Source organism: Anarrhichthys ocellatus, unplaced genomic scaffold (genome assembly GCF_004355925.1).
Source record: "Anarrhichthys ocellatus isolate YVR2014 unplaced genomic scaffold, GSC_Weel_1.0 scaffold3, whole genome shotgun sequence".
In the NCBI taxonomy this organism is placed as follows: Eukaryota; Metazoa; Chordata; class Actinopteri; order Perciformes; family Anarhichadidae; genus Anarrhichthys; species Anarrhichthys ocellatus.
In genome coordinates, this window is record NW_022280033.1 from 12,099,484 (window position 1) to 12,121,686 (window position 22,203).

The 22,203-nt window shown below is 44.8% G+C and overlaps 2 protein-coding genes across 4 annotated transcripts; both read left to right on the forward strand.

Moving 5' to 3' along the window:
- Positions 1–432: 432 nt before the first annotated feature.
- Positions 433–9,451, forward strand: LOC116377422 (FERM domain-containing protein 6). Of its 3 annotated transcripts, none has more exons than XM_031839081.1 (14): positions 433–570; positions 3,002–3,186; positions 3,304–3,394; positions 4,659–4,738; positions 4,942–5,005; positions 5,143–5,338; positions 5,459–5,614; positions 6,101–6,166; positions 6,603–6,671; positions 6,781–6,955; positions 7,199–7,468; positions 7,705–7,836; positions 7,936–7,997; positions 8,105–9,451. In XM_031839081.1, the coding sequence occupies exons 4-14, from the start codon at positions 4,717–4,719 to the stop codon at positions 8,393–8,395; spliced, it is 1,503 nt and encodes a 500-aa protein (XP_031694941.1). In that variant the 5' UTR covers positions 433–570; positions 3,002–3,186; positions 3,304–3,394; positions 4,659–4,716; the 3' UTR covers positions 8,396–9,451. The 3 variants fall into 3 exon arrangements, with proteins under 3 accessions (XP_031694941.1, XP_031694934.1, XP_031694926.1); XM_031839074.1 differs by having other exon boundaries at positions 4,942–5,018; positions 7,948–7,997; positions 8,105–9,450; XM_031839066.1 differs by having other exon boundaries at positions 4,942–5,018; positions 8,105–9,449.
- Positions 9,452–9,504: 53 nt separating this feature from the next.
- On the forward strand, positions 9,505–22,130 carry tarbp1 (TAR (HIV-1) RNA binding protein 1). Its single transcript, XM_031839055.1, has 29 exons — positions 9,505–10,537; positions 10,639–10,736; positions 10,832–10,901; positions 11,298–11,452; positions 11,560–11,612; positions 11,737–11,834; positions 11,931–12,066; positions 12,155–12,251; positions 12,615–12,704; positions 12,817–12,964; positions 13,053–13,319; positions 13,933–14,030; positions 14,121–14,279; positions 14,363–14,583; positions 14,661–14,904; positions 15,078–15,266; positions 15,369–15,559; positions 15,648–15,719; positions 15,842–15,962; positions 16,352–16,462; positions 16,570–16,719; positions 16,815–16,901; positions 16,995–17,200; positions 17,294–17,375; positions 17,475–17,646; positions 17,748–17,933; positions 18,588–18,712; positions 19,382–19,518; positions 21,870–22,130. The coding sequence occupies exons 1-29, from the start codon at positions 9,604–9,606 to the stop codon at positions 22,069–22,071; spliced, it is 4,899 nt and encodes a 1,632-aa protein (XP_031694915.1). The 5' UTR covers positions 9,505–9,603; the 3' UTR covers positions 22,072–22,130.
- The last annotated feature ends 73 nt before the right edge of the window (positions 22,131–22,203 follow it).

Here is a 22,203-nt window from a genome sequence, read left to right on the forward strand (position 1 = left end):
CAGCATTCATCCACTTCAACAGCAGATAATATTGGAAACAAAAATAATCCCATTCAGGGCTGAAATATTGGTCAAAATACAGAATAATACAAGATACTAATTAAACACTAGTCTATGTTCAAGGAAAACCTGATTGGAGCCCATTTATTGCCTCTAATTAGCACGAGATCGCTATACCAACTAAAAATAGGGGACATGTCTGTTGAGGACCACGTTAAAAACATGAATGTTTATTTTCATGAATGTATAAGTAATTATTTAATACGCGTACGATAAAGATTAAAATAAATATTGAATACAACATGAAAATAGTAAGAACATTTCCAACAATCATTCACTCACAACATACGCACCCCTACAACTATCCGAAATGGTATGGCTCAATCGTAAGGGCTGCCCGGTGGTTGAAGAAGTTGGGCTGCAACACGCGATGGGAAGGGGATGAACTGGTGTCCTCCAAACTTCTGTCATGGTTTTAATCGGATAGGAAAAGTAGATTTTGAGTTTGACCAAAGCACTAAGAAGACCTGCGACTGAACTTAGAGCCCGTTCGCCTCGTACGATGTGACGGTAAGTTACTTTCCGCTTCATAGCGTGCTAACTAAATGAGTAACGTTAGCCAGAGGTAGAGATCTCGATGCACTTGTTGCGTTAGGTTGTAACGTTAACTTACTATCCAAGCAAACAAACGTCTCCCTTTGCTTAAATGTTAAATGTTATCGCAGTATTAGTTCAAAAACAAAATCTTACTTTAGCCTCTCCTGTTTTGTTTCGGATTTGAGGAAGGTTACAGTAAATATGTGTAATTAACCAAGCTACAGCGACACTTTGACAGAAGTAGAGGCTACTAGCTTGGGACGTTTTGTTGCGTTAAGTGTGCCTGTCTGGGTTCTGCTCCCTCCACACTGAAGAGCCGGCTCACCTTATTGTTTTCAAGTGGACGCTAGTACATCAAAAGTGGTGTTCCCCTGTTTATTCAGACACGTTACGCCCTCTTAAGTCATTCTTTTACGGTTTTAGCGGGCTGCGAGGATCCCTCACCCTCCAGAGAGCTCGCGCAGTGCAGAGGGCTTTGCGATAGACAGCAGTGGATTATGTCAGTCTTGTAATTAAGACATACAGATGGCTCCTCTCATGTGATGCCAGGTTTCCTCCTGGTCAGCAGCGAGGGGATGTCTGAAGACGTCCAAACACTGTTTTGGGCTGATAGTGAACGTGTTATGGACGCAGTGAAAACTAGTGTAGCTGATTGTTACTCTTGATTTAAGGTTAGTGTTGCTTTACTGTTTCAGGCATATATTGATGTACAGTAATATGGCAGCATTAATAACTGCTTAACATTTTAAGTAAACTTATGTTTGCCCTGTGTCAATGATGACAATATTTGTTATTTATTTATTTGAGTTTTCAGTCAGGGCAGATGCAAAAACACCCACAAGCCCAAATTGCTAGTATATCTGTTTCTCCTTCTGTCTCTATTTTTCAGTCTCATTGCTTCACACATGAATTGCTCATAAATTGTTTGCATATGTCTGCAACCTCCAGCATCTCAGTAATAAAAAAACGTATAGTGCATTATCATTTGGTTATCATCATAGATTTGGTTTTATTGTATAAGTTTATGATGACCGAATAAAATCATCCAAGTCATTGAAGACTATATAAAAATGTAGTATTGTAATATTTTCATCAGTATCGCTCACTCGTATAGTATATTGAACAACCAGAGTAGAGAGGTACAAAACCTTCATAATGGGCATAAATTATATTGAAGAAGCCTCAAAAACTAGTGATTAAAAAGAATGATGTAAGACTTATTTATACATTGTGTGAGTCTAAATGTGTTAAGTGTGAAAATGCATCATATATTTGAGTCTGTTCTTTACCAGTGCAAATGTATAATATAGTTTGACTCATAAACAAGTCCGATGTCCCAGCTTCTGGTATTTCAGGTTTTTTTTCCGCCTGTTTGCACTGACACACAGATATGAGTGAGGCTGTGTTTGAACATGTCCATAATCATATTTGGTACGACAAATCATTTTGCTCTCTGAGCTAAGAACGTATCCCTTTTTGTGGTTCCCACAACTTATTTTGTACACTGGCATCACCTTTTTTATAATGTTTCTCATGATTTATCTCAACAAATATATGCAAGCATATTTCTCCTCTACGAGAATGCCAAACTCCTAGAAAGTTTGGCGTAAAAAGACACAAGTGTGACGCAGAGAAGCAGACGTTTGTTTGTCCAAGTTGCCCCACCATGGTTATCATCTACTTGTTGACTAAGAGCAGTCTGCTTCACTTACGGGTCATTTGTTTTTTTGTCCCTTGTACCTTTTTCTTACTGGTTAACAGTCAAGAGCAGGAGTTAAGTGGATCAGAGCGGGCGCGGCAGTAATTAACCAGATTAATTGATTGTGAGACGTTAATCAGATGAGCCTTGCACCGGTACGGGCTTCAGGTCAGGCTTCAGGTCAGGCTTCAGGTCAGCGTCGCTGGGCAAGCTTCAGATGAGTAGACTGTCCCGGTTCACCACGGCCACTTGTTTTGATGTCGTAAGCCTCATCTGCAACAACACAAATCAATGTTGCTGCAGTTACTGTTGGAATAGAAAGGATTACAGTAAGGTAGACCAATGTATGTCATGTATTTGATTCAGTTTTGGAAGATTAATGTATTTCTGGAAGATGAATGTGTTGGTATTTTACTTTTTTTTTTTTTCTTCTTTTTTTTTTCTTTTTAGCCATGTTTGGTTGATCTTGGTTGTGGGATAATGGGAGACAGCCATGTAATTGTGTCTGAAAATGGGATAATGTGTTTTTGCTTTGGACTGATTGACAGCATGCTAATACAATATCAGAAGGTTACATGTTGCACAACAGAACCTAGATCTGTTTTAAATTCCACTCTGCCGTCTCCATCTTTCACATTGAACTGTAGTCGCATCATGTTTTTTTTTCAATTTCTTTACTTATCTCACCCTGATGTCATCTGTCAGGTGCAATATGGATGAATATCCCGGGAACAGATAAGAACGTGAAGGACAGAGGAAGCCAGAGAAGACTGAGGCCTTTTAACAGAGCGAGAGTACTTATCGCCGACATCATGTCCACCTCGATAAAGCAGGAGAGAACCATTTGTGTTCTCCTCCCCAACAAAGACCAGCTGGACATCACTGTCGGGGTGGGTGTCTTCATTTGTCTCTAGAAGTCACTCTTGGTCAACGCTCTTTTTTTTTTTTTTTTTTTTAAGTTTGTGAATGCATATTGAATACAGACTTCTTTGTCTTCTCTGCTGCAGCCAAAGTCCACAGGACAGGATGTCTTTAATCGAGTGGCAGAGCTTCTTGGAATCAAAGAGCTGCACTTCTTTGGCCTCACGGTGGTGAGAGGTGAGTTCACTCCTCATTGAGCCTGAAAGGACCGTTCACACTAGAGTACACGGCAGTGTTTGTCAGAAGACTGTTGATCAGTTTATGCACACATGCCGCATGTGAGTTAGATGGTAAACAAGAGCATCGTGTTTGGATTACGACGGTTTACTGCCGCGCCTCTCTTTTAGTGGCTCTTGTTTATGTAATAATGTGGAAAAATGTTTTCCGCCAAAAAGCTATTCCACTAAAGCCACAACATGTCATGGTGTCCTTCCCGGTCTGCATAATTGAACAGTGTAATCCACTTTAGCCACTGCGCAAAAGTTTCGGAACTTTCAGATTCCTTAATGTTTCTGTAATCTCGTGTGGCTCACCACTTGAACAGGCAGCCTTTTGTTTTTGTTATGTTGGTTCAGCGATCACTTAGGCCTGGATTCCTGCGATTATTAACTTCATTAAGCCTGGAATGCACCCTTGCATTCCTCACTCTTCACTGAGGGGAGGGACAGAGTGATGATGAGAGGAGGAGGGTGAACTCATCATGACATGGGCCGGCTCACTAAACTCTTACTCAGAGACTTCAATGAAGGACGGGGGGGGAGGTTGAAGGAGTTGCAATGAGTCAGAGTAGGCTGAAAGGAGAGACGGCTGGTTAAAGGAACGAGTTGTGAAACAGCTCGGCGAACATGATTTGGTTAAACAAAAGAGATAAGGTGGCTCAAATAAAAAAATGCCCGTGTCATGACTCATAGGAGCAGGCTCAGAGTGATACAACATCCTCATTACCGTCGCAGGTTGCAAACAGCATTTCAGCCCCTCATCTGAAATAGAAACCAACATTAAAAAAACAACATAAAAGTTGGTAAATAAATGATTCATATAATAAGAGTAGCAAGCAGAAAAATGACGACTACTAACAACAGCAGCAGCCGTGGATATAGTGGAATAATAATGATTATAAATGCAGTAATGGTATCGGTAATGGTAAACGTAATGTGACTAAAGCACAAAGACTCCGGGGAAGAAGCAAAGTTGGTAGCAAAGCCCCGTCTAGCAGTGTGTCTGTGCTGCCACGCTACGACATGAAAATAGAAACATTAAAATGAGCGTTGTTGTCATCTGCTTCCTCGCAGCCTCATTCACAAAAGAAAGAACAAGGGCTTTTTTTTGCTTTTGCGCTAATGAATTCCATTGTTGGGCACATTTTCCGCTTTGTTACATCCCGGTTTTGTTTGCTTGCTAAACTGTCTGCTGGTTTCCTGGCTGTCTCTCTCCATCCCAGACAATGAGCACATCTTCTTGGACATGGAGGAGAAACTCACTCAATACTTCCCTAAGGAATGGAAGCAAGACTTTGGAAAGGTAAGGCTAGCTCGTTGCGAAGGGTAGAACATTTTGATGGGAGTAAATTAGGAGCATCTTAGCTGTGAGTCACCGTCCAAACTGTGGACCGTGTCGGTTAATTGGGAGGCACAGTTCTGTGGCCTACATGCACCAAACTCTTTACTTAGCATGACAAAAAGATGCACACAGACCTTCTCTAACGTGTCTATTTCTGTTTACAGGGATTACTGAGGAGACCCTTGCCTCTAGTGCTCTGCCTCAAAGCGCAGTACTACATAGAAAACGGTAGACTCTTTTGGTATGTCCTCCTATACATGTTCCACATGCATCTTCCTCACTACTGGATAAGCTTTCCATATTCATCCATCTTTGTCCTCCTTTCTGTCTCCCCCTCCTGTTTTTCTTTTGGTGTGCGGTACCAGTGAACGTAAGGCACGCCATCTGTACTACTCTGACCTGCGGGAGCGGGTGCTTCGCTCTGAATGCCGTCAGCAGGAGGAGGTGTACTTCCAGCTGGCAGGGTACGCCTTACAGGCTAATCTCGGTGACCACCCGCTGCCCAGGGAGGACATGGAGGTCACTCCTTACTTTGAACCCAAGGAGTACTTTCCCCCTTGGGTAGGTGTTACTGTGCGACAGCAACAAAAAACAACAACTTTCAATCTAACTTAATGCATTTTAATGTTTTATATTGTGAGGTCCCAATCCATGTCTGTCCCCTTTTTCTTCCTTGTGTAGATTGTAGCTAAGCGTGGGGTGAGCTACCTCCTCTGCCACGGTCCCAAGGTGCATCAGGAGCTGTGGGGCGTGTCCTCTCGTGACGCCATGCTGCTCTTCATCAAGGAGTCATGTCGACTGGAGGACGTACCCGTCACGTTTTACAAACTGCAAAAGGTCAATTTAGCTTTTCAGTATCATAAGTTTAATGGCTTGAATAGATGTGTGTAGCACACACACCACACTGCAGGGTGTTTGCACAATGTCATTACAATAATAAGTTATGATTATTAAGGCGGGTGGGTAGTGGAATTTGATTTCAGCACATTTTTTATCTTCGGACATTCCAGACACATTACTTCCTTTTGACTGAAGTGCCGTCTTTTCCAACACAAATACAGCTTCATTTGAGCTTTGCTGGACAAACGACTACGGGACAGTTATGTAACCTTCCATCTAATCCAGTTTGCTGTCCTCCCCATTCCAAGACCACTCATCTTCTGAAGGCCAGCCCATCCATTGTGTGATGTTCTATCACTTTGAGTGTGTTGTTATCAGCAGCCCCAGTGTTGCCCAGTGAAGCAGGAGAGGGGCTCAGCTGTGGGTTATCTCATCTGAACCGCTCACATGCCGCTCTGACATCTTATCGTTCATTTTGTCCAGGACAAGAAGGCCGAGAGAGGAACGGCATTGCTCGGTCTGACCCTGCGAGGAATGCAAGTTTATCAGGTACGTGCATGTGCGAGTGTGTTGTTGGTGCGCAGCATATGCGTCAACGCGTGCGTATATAGGAGTGAATCTGCGTTGGCTCAAACTCTAGTCTTCTGACTAGACGTGTGAAGAATGTGGGATGGCCACCAACAGCAGTGCATCAGGAGATAGGAGCCGTTTGATCTGTCCATCAGGGGCCATCTGGGAGGGATTAGGGCTCCAGGCCTGGCTGATTAAAGAGCTAGCAGAGCGTGAGATACCTCGAGAAGCCCTTGGCCTCTTCAACAAGTCCAGATGGTTCCTGTGAACAAAAAGACAATTGATTGTTGATCAGTAATGTGAAAATATATCCCCGTAGACTGCACATCCAGGCGTCTCTTGTTGCTCACAAACATTTGAGCCGTTTATTTTAATTGTGTGTGTGCATGTGTGTCTGTGTGTTTTGTATTCATAGGAGGTAGACAACATGCGACAGCTGCTGTACGACTTCCCCTGGTCAAACGTGGGACGTCTCACCTTCCTGGTAGGCACACTTCTCATTTCCATTCTGTTGTTCAGATTAGGTGGAATTGTGGTAATTATTTAAAGGGCATTAGCTATGTACACGCTGTATAACGTAGTGTCCCATTCAGGGTAAGAAATTCGAGATCCAGCCAGATGGCTTGCCGTCAGCCAGGAAGCTGGTTTACTACACCGGGTCATCGTTTCGCTCTCGCCACCTCCTCCTGCACCTGAGCAGCAGCCATCGCCTCTACCTCAGCCTCCAGCCTGCCCTCAAACACATACGCCAGCTGGAGGAGAGCGAAGGTAAGGGAGGGAGGGAGACTACGAGGACATGATTAGTACCAGTGATGATTGTAGTTTGGACCGGGGGCCACTTGCACTCAGCAGAACTCTTCTGTAGCCACTGAAAGTTAAATGCATAACTGAGGAGACACTTGTTCCCACACAAAGAAAGCAAAAAGGTTCTTGTTTTAATAATCCCATTTGCTGCACAAATGTATCTCTTAGACGAGCTTAATAAAAGGCATTGTCTTTTCTTCATTTCAGATAAAAAGCGTTACAGAGAGTCATACATCAGCGATGACCTGGACCTGGACCCCGCCGGCAGTGAGAGCAGCCCTGGTCTGTCCCGACACTCCACCAGCAGCTCTGGAATCGAAGCTGACGCCCGCCAGCGCAGCATCTCCATGGAGGAGGAAGGTCAACGGCAAGCGGAGAAGAGTTTGGGCTCAGCAGTCAGCCGTGGCAGCTCCCGCACCTCCGGGTTCGACACGGGCAGTAAGGCTCGGATGGAAGACGAGGGGTGGCAAGAGGAAGGTGAGAGGATTTCTATACTGGACATTTGATCCATTCCTCTGCATTAAACCAATACCACATTTGTTGAATGAAATAGTTAGTTGGTGGACAGGAAAGCAGCTGTAAGTCATGCTGAACTTGTATGTTCAGGGATGTAAGAATAAATTAATTTCTAGTTCCATACAGTTGGGATAATTGCACAGTTTTTTTTGTTTTCAGAATTTCCCTAATCCAATTTCTAAAACTTATTTCCCCAGACATCCAAAGCAACATTGGGAGTCCACAGGAGGTCCTCGTGGATGATCCTGATGAGATGTTCCAGTTGGCTGATCTTCTTGAAGGAGTGTCAGTGGATTGTTCAGAACTCTCCTCAGAGACTCGCTCACAAGGTATGAATAATTTGATAATGATACGATTACAGAATATTTTTCAAATACTATATTATTTGTTCTCATGTCCAAATCTTTTGGTCTCTACATAAAACAAAGCGTGTCCCCCAGACAGTGATGAAGACCTCGGGAAGTCACATAGCAAGGATGTGTTACAACAGGTTGGACGTCGTTCTTCTTTCCATTGACTTCCTTTTCTTTTCCGTTCTTTGGATTTCTCTGTTTTATTGCATTTAGCTTTCATCTTTACTTCCTGTCCCTACTCTAGATGCTGAAATCTAGGGCACAAGTTTGCGTGGATCGGCACAGCCACAGTCTAGATGATGTACGTCTGTTTCCACCTCCGGAGCCCCTGGGGACCACGCTGCCACCTGACTCCTCCCACAGCTACACCTTTGGCCTCACAGACGCCTCAACAAACACAAAGACGCCTGTCGATCACAGCTATTACCCTCTTTTGCACTGCCAAGACAGACCTTCCTTCTGTGGCCGCAGGTCCACCAACTGCCTCTCCCTGGACATGTTAAGTGATGAACAGTTCCTGGAATTCATACTTTGAATCCGCCAATTACTGCTGTCCACAAATACGCCTTCTCCACCTTCATCTCCAGTGCAGATTAACTTGTAGCTTGCCAACACACGGATGTCTCGAGCGTTTTCCACTGCATGTGGGGAGGATGACAACACGGGATGTGTGTGTGTTTCAAAACTGCAGAGAGACTTTATTGAAAATGACAAGACCCCTCATTCCTCATAGAAAAGCTGTGGATTAGAGAACGGAGCTAATTCAGCAACATTTCAAATCTGTGAACGGAGCATATTTATTAATGTTGTATATTGTGTACATACTACTTGCACTATTTTATTACATTTCTAATCGGTTTCCTTTTCTTTTATAAGTTGATGCTGTTAAAATGTTTCTGAAATGTCAGGGGCATAACGTTTGACAGTAACGGACATTTTTCCTTGCTGCTTTTAACTACTTCTTTATTTCCTTGTTTTATTCAGGAGAATCCTTTATACTGTTTTTAAAAAAAATCATATTTTTTAATATACTCTATTTTTGTATAGTGTGCTCTGTCATGCTTTTCCTATTATTCTGCTACATCAATGTAGCTGCTGATGTGGAAAATGTAACCTCTTTACAGCTGGTAATGCATTCATCCAAAGCTTCTCTATTCTATACTCTCCCCCCGCTGTTGTAATTGCAACAGAAAAGTAGTCTTTGTAAAGCACTGTTTCTGTAACGAGAAGGTGCATAATGAATCTGCAGTATTTTTGTATTACGTAACTCCAAGACAAAGCCTCTCTGTCTTTTTTTCTCAGACATCATCCCTCTTTTGTAGATGATAATTGGTCTTCAAAAGAACTATTATGCCAATATGAACACAGTTCGAATGGTTTCAAGTCTCTCAACACTTTCTTCCAATGCCAATAATGTATGAACTGTATGAACAATTTATTTTTACCTAAAGCAACGTTTTTTTATTATGGTGAAAAATAAATTTTAAATCTCACTAAAGGAAACTGGGTGTCTTCACTTGTTTCATACGTGGCTTAAATTTGATATGTAAGATTTTTGAATTTACACAACAACTTCACTGCTATTCCTTTACTTTCACTCCCACTTCTCGCGAGAGTTTGCGATTGCGTTTGCGGAAGTTTACATTCCGTTTGGAAAAACGTGTTGGCCATGAACGCCGCGAGAGGAGTCGGTTGCTGGGTGTCTTAGCTTGCTTGCTTCTTGCAGCGTAGCCGCTCCTAAAAATGTATTCCGTTTTAATTAACGCGGTCTTGTCCAGCTCTCCTGACTACGACCTGCTGTTCGAGTCTCTGACCTGGCCGACTGACTCGTGGCCAGCGACGGAGCGAGTGGAGGCGCTGACAGCTTTCATCGGAGGACTCGGACCAATCCTGGCCGACTCGGACACTACTCCGCTTTCAGCAGCGAAAAGAAGATCTATTGTGGATAAAATCGACTCGGTGGTTTGGACCCAGTGTCTACCTCTTCTCTCCAGGATATCGGCAGAAGCCGGCAAAGGCACGCGCTGCAGGGAGAGCACCGCTGCTGCCTGCAGACTCGTGAGTGTCTGTGTCCCGCTGTGTGACGAGTTCGTACCGGGCCGAGTAGCTCTGTCTGTCCTGCCGTCGCTCCAGCAGTCGGAGGAGGAGGAGGAGGTGCCCGGTCCAGGACGACTCAGTGTGGAGGTCGCCAGTGAAGTCCTGGCTGCTCTCGTACCTTCTCTGGCAGCGGACGAACGGCTCACGCTCATCACCTTGTCATCCGCCTTGTCCTGCATCAAAACACTGCCCGACGCATTGGTCTCTAAAATCATCGTCAGGCTTCTCTTAACCGTGCTGAACTGCTGCAGCGGCGCGAGGTTAACGAGCGTCCTCCGGCTGGTCCTGGAGGACATGTGCAGCTGGCACTCAGCTGACCGCACACATGTGGTCGCGGAGCGGACACTGCTGTGTTTGACCGCCCTGTCGGACCACCTGCTGAAGCCTCGCAGCCTTCCATCATCATCCTCCTCCTGTGAGCTCGACCCTCGACTGTCCGTCCGGTTCTGGAGGATGGTTCAGGATGGACTGACTCACAGAGACGGTGTGTCACGAAAGAGGGCGTTGTACCTGCTGAAAATGTGCGTGGCCCTGTCGGAGGAGGAGGGGTTGGACTGTCCTCCCTCTCCATCAGAGGAAGGTGACGTGCTCAGATTTTGCTGACACTGTAACACTGGTGTTGTATTGTTTGTTTTCTCACTTTTTTTTTTTTTTTTTTTTTTTTTTTTTAAATTGTTGTAGATGACATCTTGTTCAAATGGGCCCCTGACAGGAGTAAGTTGCTGAGAGAGTTCTGGGAGGACTACGCACTGGTGATGGAGACCCTGGAGGAAAACCAGGTGGAAATCCCCACATGGCTGTTGCTTTGAGTTCAGAGATGGGAATCATGATGCAGTTTTGTAATCCTGATCGTCTGTTTTGTTTTCCTCTGCAGATTCATGTCGTCCGGCCAGTTCTTAACAGAATAGACACGTTGATCCAAACAACAGTAAATGATAGTCAAGGTAACGCTAGACTTTGGTAATATAATGAAATACTTTAGTTTTGTTTGTTAAAACTTTATGATAAAAAACTGGATCAGTTCATCCCATTAGTTCTCCATGAACCCAAAGTGCTGAACTGATCACATTCAATTTTCATCAACTACTGACAATTTCACAAACAAACTTTTGAAGTCTTATCACAACCACTTGTATGGAGAGATTTACAAAAACATGAGTCAATAAATGAGAAAATAAATGAAGGGCAAAAGCCTTTTTTATAAATTGCAAACTTTTTATTCACTTGTAAACTATAATAACGATATAAAGGCAACCTAATAGAAAAAAAACCCAGTTATGTGAAGTGTCACCTGGTGGTCTGTACCTGCTCTCTTTATCAGTGCTCTGTGTGTGTCGCAGCTTCAGGTCAAGTCTTCTTCCACCCCTCCTGGCTGCTGTGTGTGTACCAGCGGATGTTCCACAGTGAGAATAAATCCCTCATGAGGGAGGGAGTGTGTCACCTGCTCGAGCTGCAGGTCCTCCAGCAGCCGGCCTTTGCTTTGGCCTTTTCTCAGGTACAGGCTCGGACACAATACGTTCAGTGTGATTCAGACTTATTAATGTAATGTCACAGAAATCATTCAAAGTGCATTCTTTCCTCTTCTGTCGCTCTGCTCCTCAGTTCATCGTTGGCCCTTTTATGGATGTTCTGTCTGAGACTTCGCTCTTTCACAAGTGAGGGTTTCAAAACACCAAGACAATAAATAAAAGCAGTGATTTCTGTGTAATTAGGTTATTGTTGTATTATAAACGTGTTTCTGCACCAAGCCTCACGAACCCTCCTTCTGCCCACATGTAGGTCAGTTGGGCAGAGTGTAGGAGATTGTCCTGAGCTCGGGGCTAAACTGCCAGTCTTCATGACCACCTTCTTTACCAGTTTACCGTCTGAGCATAGAGGTACAGGAAATCAGACGCTGCAGAGAATAAATGTTAAAGCCCTGACTCGCGTCTCATGGATACAAAATGAAAATGCCCATTTCTTTTGCTTTGTAGGCCGTATGTTGCTGCAGATGATTCAGCAGCTGTGCTCTAAGCACTGGTGTGCGGTGCCCCTCCTCTTCCTCTCCCAGGCTCTGTCCACACTGCCTCCAGCTCCACTGCTGGGGATGGAGGGGCTCACGGCTCTCAGGTACCTCATCACGGTTCCAGGTACACAGGCGGCATCGTAGCTCATCATGCTTAATACGGACGCTCATCTTATCCGCTGTGTTTTACAGGGAGGTGCTGCGCAGCACCATGATCACTCATCAGGTCCTGCTGAGAGGTGCCACTCAGTGCTTCTTGTTGAATAGCGCGCTCTGTCTCACAGAAGTGGTAGGAAATACATAGTTTACTTGATGCTTGAACACCTTATTATATAATATGACAGCATGATGATCATTGTGTTTTTCTAATGAAAAAATAATGAAAACGTGACGAACAAAGGAAAAGTGCTTCGGTGAAGCGGATCAGTGGTTATACTTTCATCTGATCCCCTCCAGAAATGTGCTCAGTAATAACAACCACGAACTCCAGCATCAGAAATGTCAAGTTGAATTAATTCCTCCGACACTAACTCACCGTAGGGCTTCTATGCTGCATTGTGAGGTGTTTCTGTTATTTTGTCCAGCCCCCGAGCTTTCATACACAGCATTAAAGTTATTGAACTGCATAATTGAAAAAAAAATCTCATTTCAGAGCGCAGTGACCCTCGATGATGTTTTTAGTTTCCTGGTGCATTTCCCTGCAGACGAGTCGCTTTCTAGAGGGACGCAGATTTGGAATCGGGTACGATGTGTTGGAGACATTTGAAGGAACGTTTGACCGTGTTAAGATGAGACTTTAGAGAAGTTGTATGATGGACTCATTACTACCCTACATATTTGTGACATTGCTGCAGTTGTGTGCCTGGCTGCTGGACAATGAGGGCAGTTTCAAGCCCAGGATTATGGATGGAGATAGCACTGGTGCTGCTGCAAAGAAAGAAACCGTAAGAGGCTATGTTCAAAGCGAGATGCACACTTATCTCCGAGTCCCAGCGAGCGCAGGTAAGTCTGAAGTGGGACTGTCGTAGATTAAGTGAAGGATTCTATCTGTGTAGAGGTTGGTTTAAGTTAAGTTTCCCCTGCTCTTCAGGTCACAGCGAGAGGTTACCTGACTCCAGAGAGGCTGATAAGTTGGCCAGGGCCATACTTCTGTGTGTGGACATGGAGCGGAATCGACCCGGGGCAAAGATCGGTACCGCTCTGGAGTCACTGCTGTCTCCACTGCTGGACACCTTAAGCAGAGTCAGCACCAATATCTACCTGCCACTGCGTAAGAGTGACAAGAGCCTGCAGCTCGTGCTCCGACTGTTCCAGCTCGGAGGAACACCAAGCTGTGAGCGTGTTGGGGAGGAGCGAGGTTTGTATTGACAACACTGATCCATTGTTTCAGCAGACAAGTCCACCGTCAAGCAGAAGCAGGAGCTGCAGTAGATGTAGAGGTGCATTCATGCGATGAACAAATCGTTATACTTCTACTCCCAACTCATGTTCACACTATCTTTGTAAACATCCTCCTATCAATTTGTTATGCAATCTTACAAGGTGCTAAGGGAAATATCTTTCTCCCATTGAAAAGTATCTTTGTGCTTTTTGACATTTAACATAACAACTCAGGAATTGAGGGATTCTTGCTCTTTGTCGCTTTTTGCATCTTAGACTGAGATCTGCTTGTAGTCTCTATTCCTTTCTTAGACAGAACAATTGGTAGTTGGTAATTTTGCAAAAAGACTTTCATCATATAATTTAGTCCAGAAGCTAGCTTCCAGAAATTCTGATGGTCAAATGGTTCAATTATAATTATGCCACAAGAACACATCTCGGCCACTTTAAGCACTTGTGCATATGTAAAAACTTCACTTTTCTTCACGTCTTCTTGTAGCAGTGTGCTTGTAGTATTTCCTGTCATGGTTCATGTATTAAGTGGCTGAGGAGTGTGTGACATTCGACTCTTCCCACTCTGCTTTTCACAGTGGATAACGTGATGGTTGCCATGGAGAGGCTAATTTTTAAACACATCGATCCAATCCAGGAGTTCATCTCGCGGCGGCTGCTCGGGGAGCTGCAGGAGGTAAACGACCAGTCAAGCGAGTCGCCGTGACTTCAGTTGGCATACGTTGCCCCGGTGGCTGGCGCTGACGTGCTGTTGTGCTCTTTCCAGCTGTTTGATGTGGAGCGGGCAGAACTGTATCTGTGTGTCCTGAGGCAGATGGTGGTCCTGTACGGTTCTACGCCACAGCACCACAGTCAAATCCAGCAGACCTATTTCCCTAAACTCATCAAGTACAGCCTTCAGCTTCTGCAAGAACCAAACCAGCAGGTGCAAAAGCTCAGGCAGGAATGTCATTATAAATCCGTTCGGTTGCTTGATTGTGTAACACAGATTATTTTTCCCATTGCCAGATCCACTCTGTGGCAAACCAGGTGGTTAGAGCGGTGGCTATGGCGTCCCTGGCTACGGTATGTGGTCTCGTGGAGCAGGAAGTGCTTGACGTGCAATCGGAGACCATTTCTGCTTTGAAATCACTGAATGACTACTTCTACAATCTAGCGTCGTCTTCCTGCCAAAGTCTAGGCAACTTAAATAAACGGCTGCAAAAACCACAAACAGTAGACGGGTCAAGGTCAGTGAAAGTCTGCTTAGAGTACTCAGGAAGCCTTAACATGTGTGATAAATAAACATAATCATTCTTTTCTTCAGTGATGCAGGAGTGCAGGGTCGCCCGCTGCAGGACTGGGGACGCATAGCCGCCACCTATATGCGGGACCAGTGGATTTGTCTGAGCTTCCTGATGAAGGCTTTTGGGATTCCTAAGTCTGTAGAGATTTCCAGCAATGCAGAGACTCTCAAGGCTGCTCTGAGCTGTGCTGTGGAGGCCCTGGCTCTGCTGCCCAGTGACCTGGTGCTGTCTGTGCTCACCTTTATGAAGACAGTGCTGCCACAAGTGAGTCTCAAATTCAATTTCGGTCAAATTTAAGCAATGCTAATGAGGTATGACAAGGAGTTCCTTGCAGTTACAGAATAAAGAATTTCTTATAAAGACGTAGGTAATAAAGATAATATCAGGTGAAGTGTGTTTCTGATGAAGTGTCTGATTTGGTGATGTTTTGATCCCAGTTACTACTTTATGAGGAGGCCATGTGTGTGGAAGCTGTGACTCTGAGCTGGGAGCTGGTGCAGGGGCTGAGCACCAACGCCCATGACTTCTGGCCGGCCCTGAAAGGCTTCATCTCCATGGCCTTCCACCCTAAACTGCTCGAGCTGACAGACACTTCTGCTCCGACACTTCTGGCCTCCTTGAAACAGGTGATTCAGATCCGGCTGCTTGACTTGGAAAGGTGCACTTTCAGCAATACATTTTCTATAATCTAATACATGTATATGTGTGATGCGATTGTTTTTTTTTAGATTGCCACTGAGTTGATGGAGCTGTCTCAGTCAAAGAGCGGTGTGTTCGGTGTGCTGCTTCAACACTGCTGTCAGACATGGCTGCCCACAGACCGAGGCAGCGACCACACCGTGTTTTCTAGTGTTTTCAGCCACATCAACATACTGACTGAGGCATGTGTCTATGGACCAGTGTTCAGGAGAGATCAGCGGTAACTCAAAACAGCATTTTCTCAGATGTGTTACATTGTGTCTCTGGGCTTTTTAATCTTTTTAAAATGTATTTATTCTTTTTCAAAGGCTCATCCAGGACATCCAAACATATGTGGAGCGACTCGGTGAAGCGTGTGCCGCCAATGTTGCCGTTACAATGTGAGCTGCAGTTCTCCACAAGGCAATCTGTGTTCTCTTTCATGGCTGTGATTTAACATAGTGCCACTAGAGGTCTCCTTTGGTGTGCAAATGATTTCACACTTCAAACCTGTATTTTCCAGCGATAACAGGGATGACCAGCTGCCCCGCACATGTGTACTAGCTTTCCTCAGCCGCCTGGATTCCTCTAATCTGCAGCATGAAAGACTGATGGAGGAACTAGTTATGGATCTGTTAAAAAAGGTAAGCGATCTTAGGTAGTGTCACGTACTTATTTATTAGTCTTAATATTCTCCAAATTTTCCCTAAATGATTATATCATCATGACACATGTCCAATGAAAGTCAACAAACAAGAACACTCTGTTAGCAGTCTTAAGGATTTGTGTCTCTTGTATCTTGATTTTTGTTTTCATCTGAGAATAGTTTCCAGATGTGTTGTTCGTGACATTTCATATCGCGACCTTAAATCATCTCACCCTCTCTCCTAACCTTCTGATCCCCAACAAAATGCAATACTACGTTCACGTATTGCACTTTTTCATTAAGATAATAAGTTGAACATCAGTTACAGCTCATTTAACAACGCTTAACCCCATTTTCCATTATCTCCCTCACCCCCCGCCCCTCTAGGATAATGACATCTCAAAGTCAAAAGTGCGTTACTATAGCAACTCCCTGCAGCATCGTGTGAAAAACAGAGTGTGGCAAACACTGCTGCTGATGCTGCCCAAACTCAGAGCGGTAAGACAATTACACTCCTACTTACAATCACACAGGAAATGACCACTCAGATACTGACACTGTGTGTGTATGTGTGTGTGTGTTTGTGCGTGCGCGCCTGTGTGCAGGAGTTTGTCGCCACTGTGCTGAACTGTGTGTTTGAAGCTGGATTCTGCAGCAACCAGGCCTCGGTCAAATACCTGATCGAGTGGATGATGACTCTGATCCTCGTCCGCTACCCGCATCACATTGACAGCTTTTGGGCCTGCTTCAACAGGGTGAGCTCCCACTCTGGTCACCTACCAACCAGAAAACACCGCATCATGAGTGAAATCGTTACATTATTCTGTTGTTTTGTTTTGTTTCTACACAGGATCATGACAAGACCAAGACCAGCATCTGCACCTTCTTGTCAGTCCTGGTACATTTCAATGTCATCATTCCTAATCTGAAGGACAAGGTGAAGCCTTTGATGTTTGTCCTCCACCCACACAACATTCTTCTTGCACCGCATCTCTATATCTGCTCAGATCTCTCCCCCTGTGTGTTAAAGGATGCGCATTTGCGTAAAGCGCTGGACGTCATCCTGCAGTGGTGTTTCAACCATAATTTCAGTGTGCGTCTGTATGCCTTACTGGCCCTGAAGAGGGTGTGGAGCTTGGCCGGGGTCCAGGCAGAGGAAGGGGCCGGTGGGTTGGGAGGACTGTCCGCTGTGATCAAGGCCTGTCTGAACCAGGCCGAGGCCATGCAGAACACCGGGTGAGAGTGGGACAGCTACAACAGTTACAATAAGTATGTTGTCGTGTGTTAATGTATTTCTTTGAGCATGAATTTGTTCTCTCACCTTTTTAGAAATGCCAACAAGAACTGGGCGAGGATTCAGGAGCACTTCTTCTTCGGTGCCTTCCATCCTATCGGGGATTACAGTGTTGAGGTTTGCTCGTATGTTTCTGCTGAACAAATTAAGCCAGCTAAAATACAGTAATGTACTGTCACAACAAACTTGTTGTCTGTCTGTGTTTTGCTCTGCTAGACCATATTCTATACGTTCCCCAGTCTGTCAGAGATGGCAGATGATGAGTGGATTCCACCCTGGAAGTTTGAGAAACTGTTGTGTTTCTGTGAAAGTCCATCTTTTCCTTTGAGAAATCCTGCTGCTGACCTGAGCCGGCTCCAGCCTGGAGACTGGATCCAGCAAGACAAAGGTATAGTAGCCCCCCTTTTACAAGCTGCAGGACTACTTGATACAACATACCACAACCTGACCTCATCTCTGATTGAGTGGCCGTGGTGTTGCATCTCCCAGGCGAGCAGAATAAGGAGGAACGCTGGGCCGAGGTGCAGAAGAAGATCACTCCCTGGAGGCTGGGGATCCAGGAGCAGGAGCCTGAACTTCAGCTGGTTCCACAACAGAGGGCCGCTCGACTGGGCAAGCTGCACGGTGCCTTGCTGGTGGTAGCCTCGCTTATCGACAAGCCCACCAATCTAGGAGGTCAGGAGCAGCACTTCTTTACACTTACATCTTTACTTCTTCTTCTTCGGGACATGATGTCAAATGTCCGTTATTTGTGTAATAGTGTGAAGAACATTACAGGCTTTTGTTTGGTTTCACAATGACGATCTGGGCAAAGAGGTCAAACACAGCTGCGGCTAAAACCAATCACTTGAGCCCTCTTATCAGGTAATGTCTGGTATGACAGGGAATGCCCAGCTTTAATCACACACTCCTATTTTATGTTCTCTTCAAGTGTACTCCTTTGCTTTTGTCTCGGACGATAAGGGGCTGAATCAATCAGAATTTGTTTATAGAGGAAAAGAGCCATTTTCAAAACAATATTGACACTGGACGATGTAAGCAGGACCATTAGCTTGGCCGTTCTGTAAATGTTTTCCTTCAAATTGCCCTCTCAGTTGCCATTACAGACGTACCTTTTTATATGTCTTTGCCCATGATGATCGACTAGTACCATTTTCTGCTGAGTCATCGCTGCCACAGATTATGTAAAAAATAAAGTCCCCTTCTTACTTTTAGTGTATTTCCTTTTTTTTTTTTTTTTCAAACATAGGTTCATATTGTGGGAATTCATATTTCAGTTCCTATGTAGATAGATCTCAGACTCATTTCTTTATTTGTTGTTGCTTTCAGGCCTGTGCAGGACCTGTGAGATCTTCGGGGCCAGCGCTCTGGTTCTCGATAGCCTCCGCCACCTCAGTGACAAACACTTTCAGTCCCTGAGCGTCTCGTCTGAGCTGTGGCTTCCTCTGTTAGAGGTAAAGTGCATAAAACAATCTCACATTTCACTCTAGTGATCATGATGTCTGCTCCGTTTATAAGCTCTCCCCCCAGCGGGCTAGTGACCTGAGAATATGTTATTCTGACCGGCTAAGCTCAGGGTTTAAATGATCTCAGTCAAAATCAATGCTGAGAACACGCAGGGGACGGAACAGGTGGATGCCGAAGCCGATGCAGCAGTAAGCTGTAGTTTTTCTAATGGGTAACTTGAATTACCAGGAAACTATATTTTTCAATATGACATTATGGTTTCAATAACTAAATTAAGTTATGATGCTGTGTGACTTGGTCGTGATCTAGAAAAATTCTAGTTCATTTGAAACGTTTTGTGAGGTGCATGTTTGGGAACAATCTCCTTTTCTCATTTAGAAGTGGCGGATGCTAAATGCTACCTCCACTCGAGCTTCACCCAAGCTCTTTCTTTAGTCATACATCTTTAGTCATCCAAATCTGTTCATCTGAGCATCTGTTCATCTTCTGTGTTCACATCTGCTTTTGATGAGGTCACAATGTGACAGGCTGGAGTAGCAGATTTTCACAAAGGTGAAAAGGGCTTAAAAGACATTGCTTGATCTTGATTTTGTGAGTCATTGTTTAAAATGGAAAGATTATTATTATTAAGATTCTGAACTGTATCTGTTCATCAGGTGAAGCCAATGGAGCTGAGTGACTTCCTGCAGGTAAAGAAGAGTGAAGGGTACTGTATCGTTGGAGTGGAGCAGACAGCCAACAGTCGGAGCCTCCAGGACTACCAGTTCCCTGAGAAGACCCTGTTACTTTTGGGGTATGTTTCTGAAGCATGTATGCTTTTTTTAAGGAATGGGGTTGCCAACAAGAGGGTTGCCCCTCCAATGAATAGCCACCTTATCGTGTTGGAGGGTTTGTGTGCCCCATTGAACCTGTGTCGATGGGGGCAATAGCTCCTGGTATGTTCAAGTATCTCCAGGTCTTGTTCACGAGTAAGGGTAAAATGGAGCATGAGATGTACAGGTGTTTCGATGTAGAGTCATCAGTGATGCGGGCGTTGTACCGGACTGTTGTAGTGAAGAGGGAGCAGAGGCAGAAGGCAAAGATCTTCTGAGAGGGACCATTTAAGGTGTTTTGGGCATCTGATGAGGATGCCTCCTGGGCCCTTCCTTTTAGAGGTTTTCCAGCCACGTCCAACTGGTAAGAGGCCTTGGGGTAGACCCAGAACACGCTGGAGGGATTATATATCTCGTCTGACCAGGGAAAGCTTTGGAGTTCCACAGGAAGAGCTGTAAGACAGTGCTGGGGAGAAGGAGGTCTGGAATACGTTGCTGGGGAGAAGGAGGTCTGGAATACCCTGCTAAGTCTGGATAAGCGAAAGATAATAACCCCACCTTCCACCATTTCTGGTTTCTGGTGTCCCCCCCTTAGCCTATCGTCCTCCAGGTAATGGATTACAGTCTCGTACCACATGGGAACAGAGAGACTGGGTCGTGTACAAGCTGTGAAAATGTTTTCATCAATGCGAGAACCTACTCCCAATCAGTTAAATCAGCTTAGATACATGCAAGCCTCTGTCTTCCCATGCCCTTTGTGACTTTCACTCAGATAAAGGTGTGAGCTGACGAAGCTATTTAATGTTATGTCACCGGTTGAGAGTGTTTTCCTGCGGGGCCTGCGCCTCTCTCCTCCATGGTGTACCTGTCGGGGCATGCTGGACTGTAATTGGTTCTCCCTGAGGAGGAGAACACAGGACATAAATGACACAAACCAAGACAGGCAGAGTGATGAAGGCAGCAGAAAAACCTTCACCCCCATCTAGTGTAGTTTGAGTCGGGATGCTTCCCTGTGGCTTTCATCAGTTGGGACACTGAACCATTTGTAGCCACTCAGAAGTGAACACGACTGTAATTATAAGCGGCATAATTCACTCTCCTCGCTAAATGTGCACTGCAGTCGTGCAGCTGGCCTGGCAGCGAAGGGAGGGGTTAATATTGATCACGTCTGTGTAGGTGTCCTGTTCAGTCACAGAGGTGTGAGTAGCGCTGTTGGCTTAAACAGCCTGCGTGTGAGCTGAATCTCGAGTGCTCTCACAGCTGTTCTTCCCCCCCCCCCCCCCCCTCCTCGCTCCCCCCCCCCCCCCCCCCCAGCACAGCATGACCAGCTCTAATCTCCCAACAGGCCGCTATTATCTCACCCAGTTGCACTCACTATAAATGTAGCTCATCAAATCCGGCTTTCTTACTGTGTGGCACCCTCTGTGGACTCCCCAAACTCATTACCTCTTAATGTTTGCTTTGCATGGCACCGTATCGCTGGGTCGCAGTATATACTCAGCCGGTTACAGTTTGAATGGCTCTTGGACTTGAGCTCATGAGTTGTGAAAATGATCAAGGATTAAGTTGGCTGCTCCAGCTAAGGTTTCCTAAATGAAACGAACTGGATAACATTGTTAGGCCTCATGAAAGCTGTAATTAAAAAACATCCAGGCACAAAAAACATTGTGGATTGTGGTAAAGATGTGACACATCAGGGTTAAACTGAGGGAACAGACGGCCGGATGTTTTATATCGGATATGAAGAAGTCAATGTTGCCTTATTGCCGACAGGATGGACATTCCATTGTAAGTAATTTACTGTGACACAGAAGTGCTCATAAAATCTCTCTTTTGAGGTTAGTCTACATTCCAGTGGGTTTGTTTTATGTCCCTGTGAATTATCTTTCCTGTCTTACAAAACTCTAATTTAAAGGAATAATTTAATATTTTGGAAAATATGCTTATTTTTAGTATAGGATGAAAAGATCAATACCACTCTCTTGGCTGTAGAATAAATATGTAGCTAGAGCCAACAGCCCCTTAGCTTAGCATAAAGATAACAAAATAGACCCACCAGCACCTCTAAAGCTCACTAATTAACATCTTATATCTTATAATTATCTCTTCATGCAAATATCTGCAAGAAATAAACTAATCATATTTTCCAAACTCTTTAATTATTCCTTTAAAGATATCTATAAATCAGCACCAAATAACTCGGCTCTTAGTGGCTTCATTACAAACTTTGTGGCACCGAACATGAAAAACTCATTTGTAAACTAGATGCAAAGTGTTCCTGTTTTTCTGTCCCACTCTACAGTTTGTTGGTTTTCTCTTTTCCTTCTTACAGCAATGAACGAGAAGGCATTCCTGCCAATCTACTTCAGATGTTTGATGTGTGTGTGGAGATCCCTCAACAAGGGGTCACCCGCTCACTCAACGTGCACGTGAGCGCTGCCCTGTTGATTTGGGAGTACACGCGGCAACATCTCACCTCTGGCTCGGCTGAAGGAAGGAAACCAGCAGTGCAGCACAATGGATGTGACATTTGAACTCCAGATGTTTACCCCACTTGCTCCTCCCTGGTAGCAGGACTGAGAGACTGGGGGGGGGGGGGGGGGAGTTCAAATCTCACACCCATTGTGCTGCACTGCTGGTTTCCTTCCTTCAGCCGAGCCAGAGGT

Bases quoted from the DNA above. Each gene is read 5' to 3' on its own strand.
- LOC116377422 (XM_031839066.1), top strand. From the start codon at position 3,013: ATGAATATCCCGGGAACAGATAAGAACGTGAAGGACAGAGGAAGCCAG. The intron at 4,739-4,941 runs GTAAGGCTAGCT...TTCTGTTTACAG, and splicing joins GGAAGCAAGACTTTGGAAAG to GGATTACTGAGGAGACCCTT. The intron at 5,019-5,142 runs GTATGTCCTCCT...GTGCGGTACCAG, and splicing joins GAAAACGGTAGACTCTTTTG to TGAACGTAAGGCACGCCATC.
- tarbp1 (XM_031839055.1), top strand. From the start codon at position 9,604: ATGTATTCCGTTTTAATTAACGCGGTCTTGTCCAGCTCTCCTGACTAC. The intron at 10,902-11,297 runs GTAACGCTAGAC...TGTGTGTCGCAG, and splicing joins AACAGTAAATGATAGTCAAG to CTTCAGGTCAAGTCTTCTTC. The intron at 13,320-13,932 runs GTTTGTATTGAC...TGCTTTTCACAG, and splicing joins GCGTGTTGGGGAGGAGCGAG to TGGATAACGTGATGGTTGCC.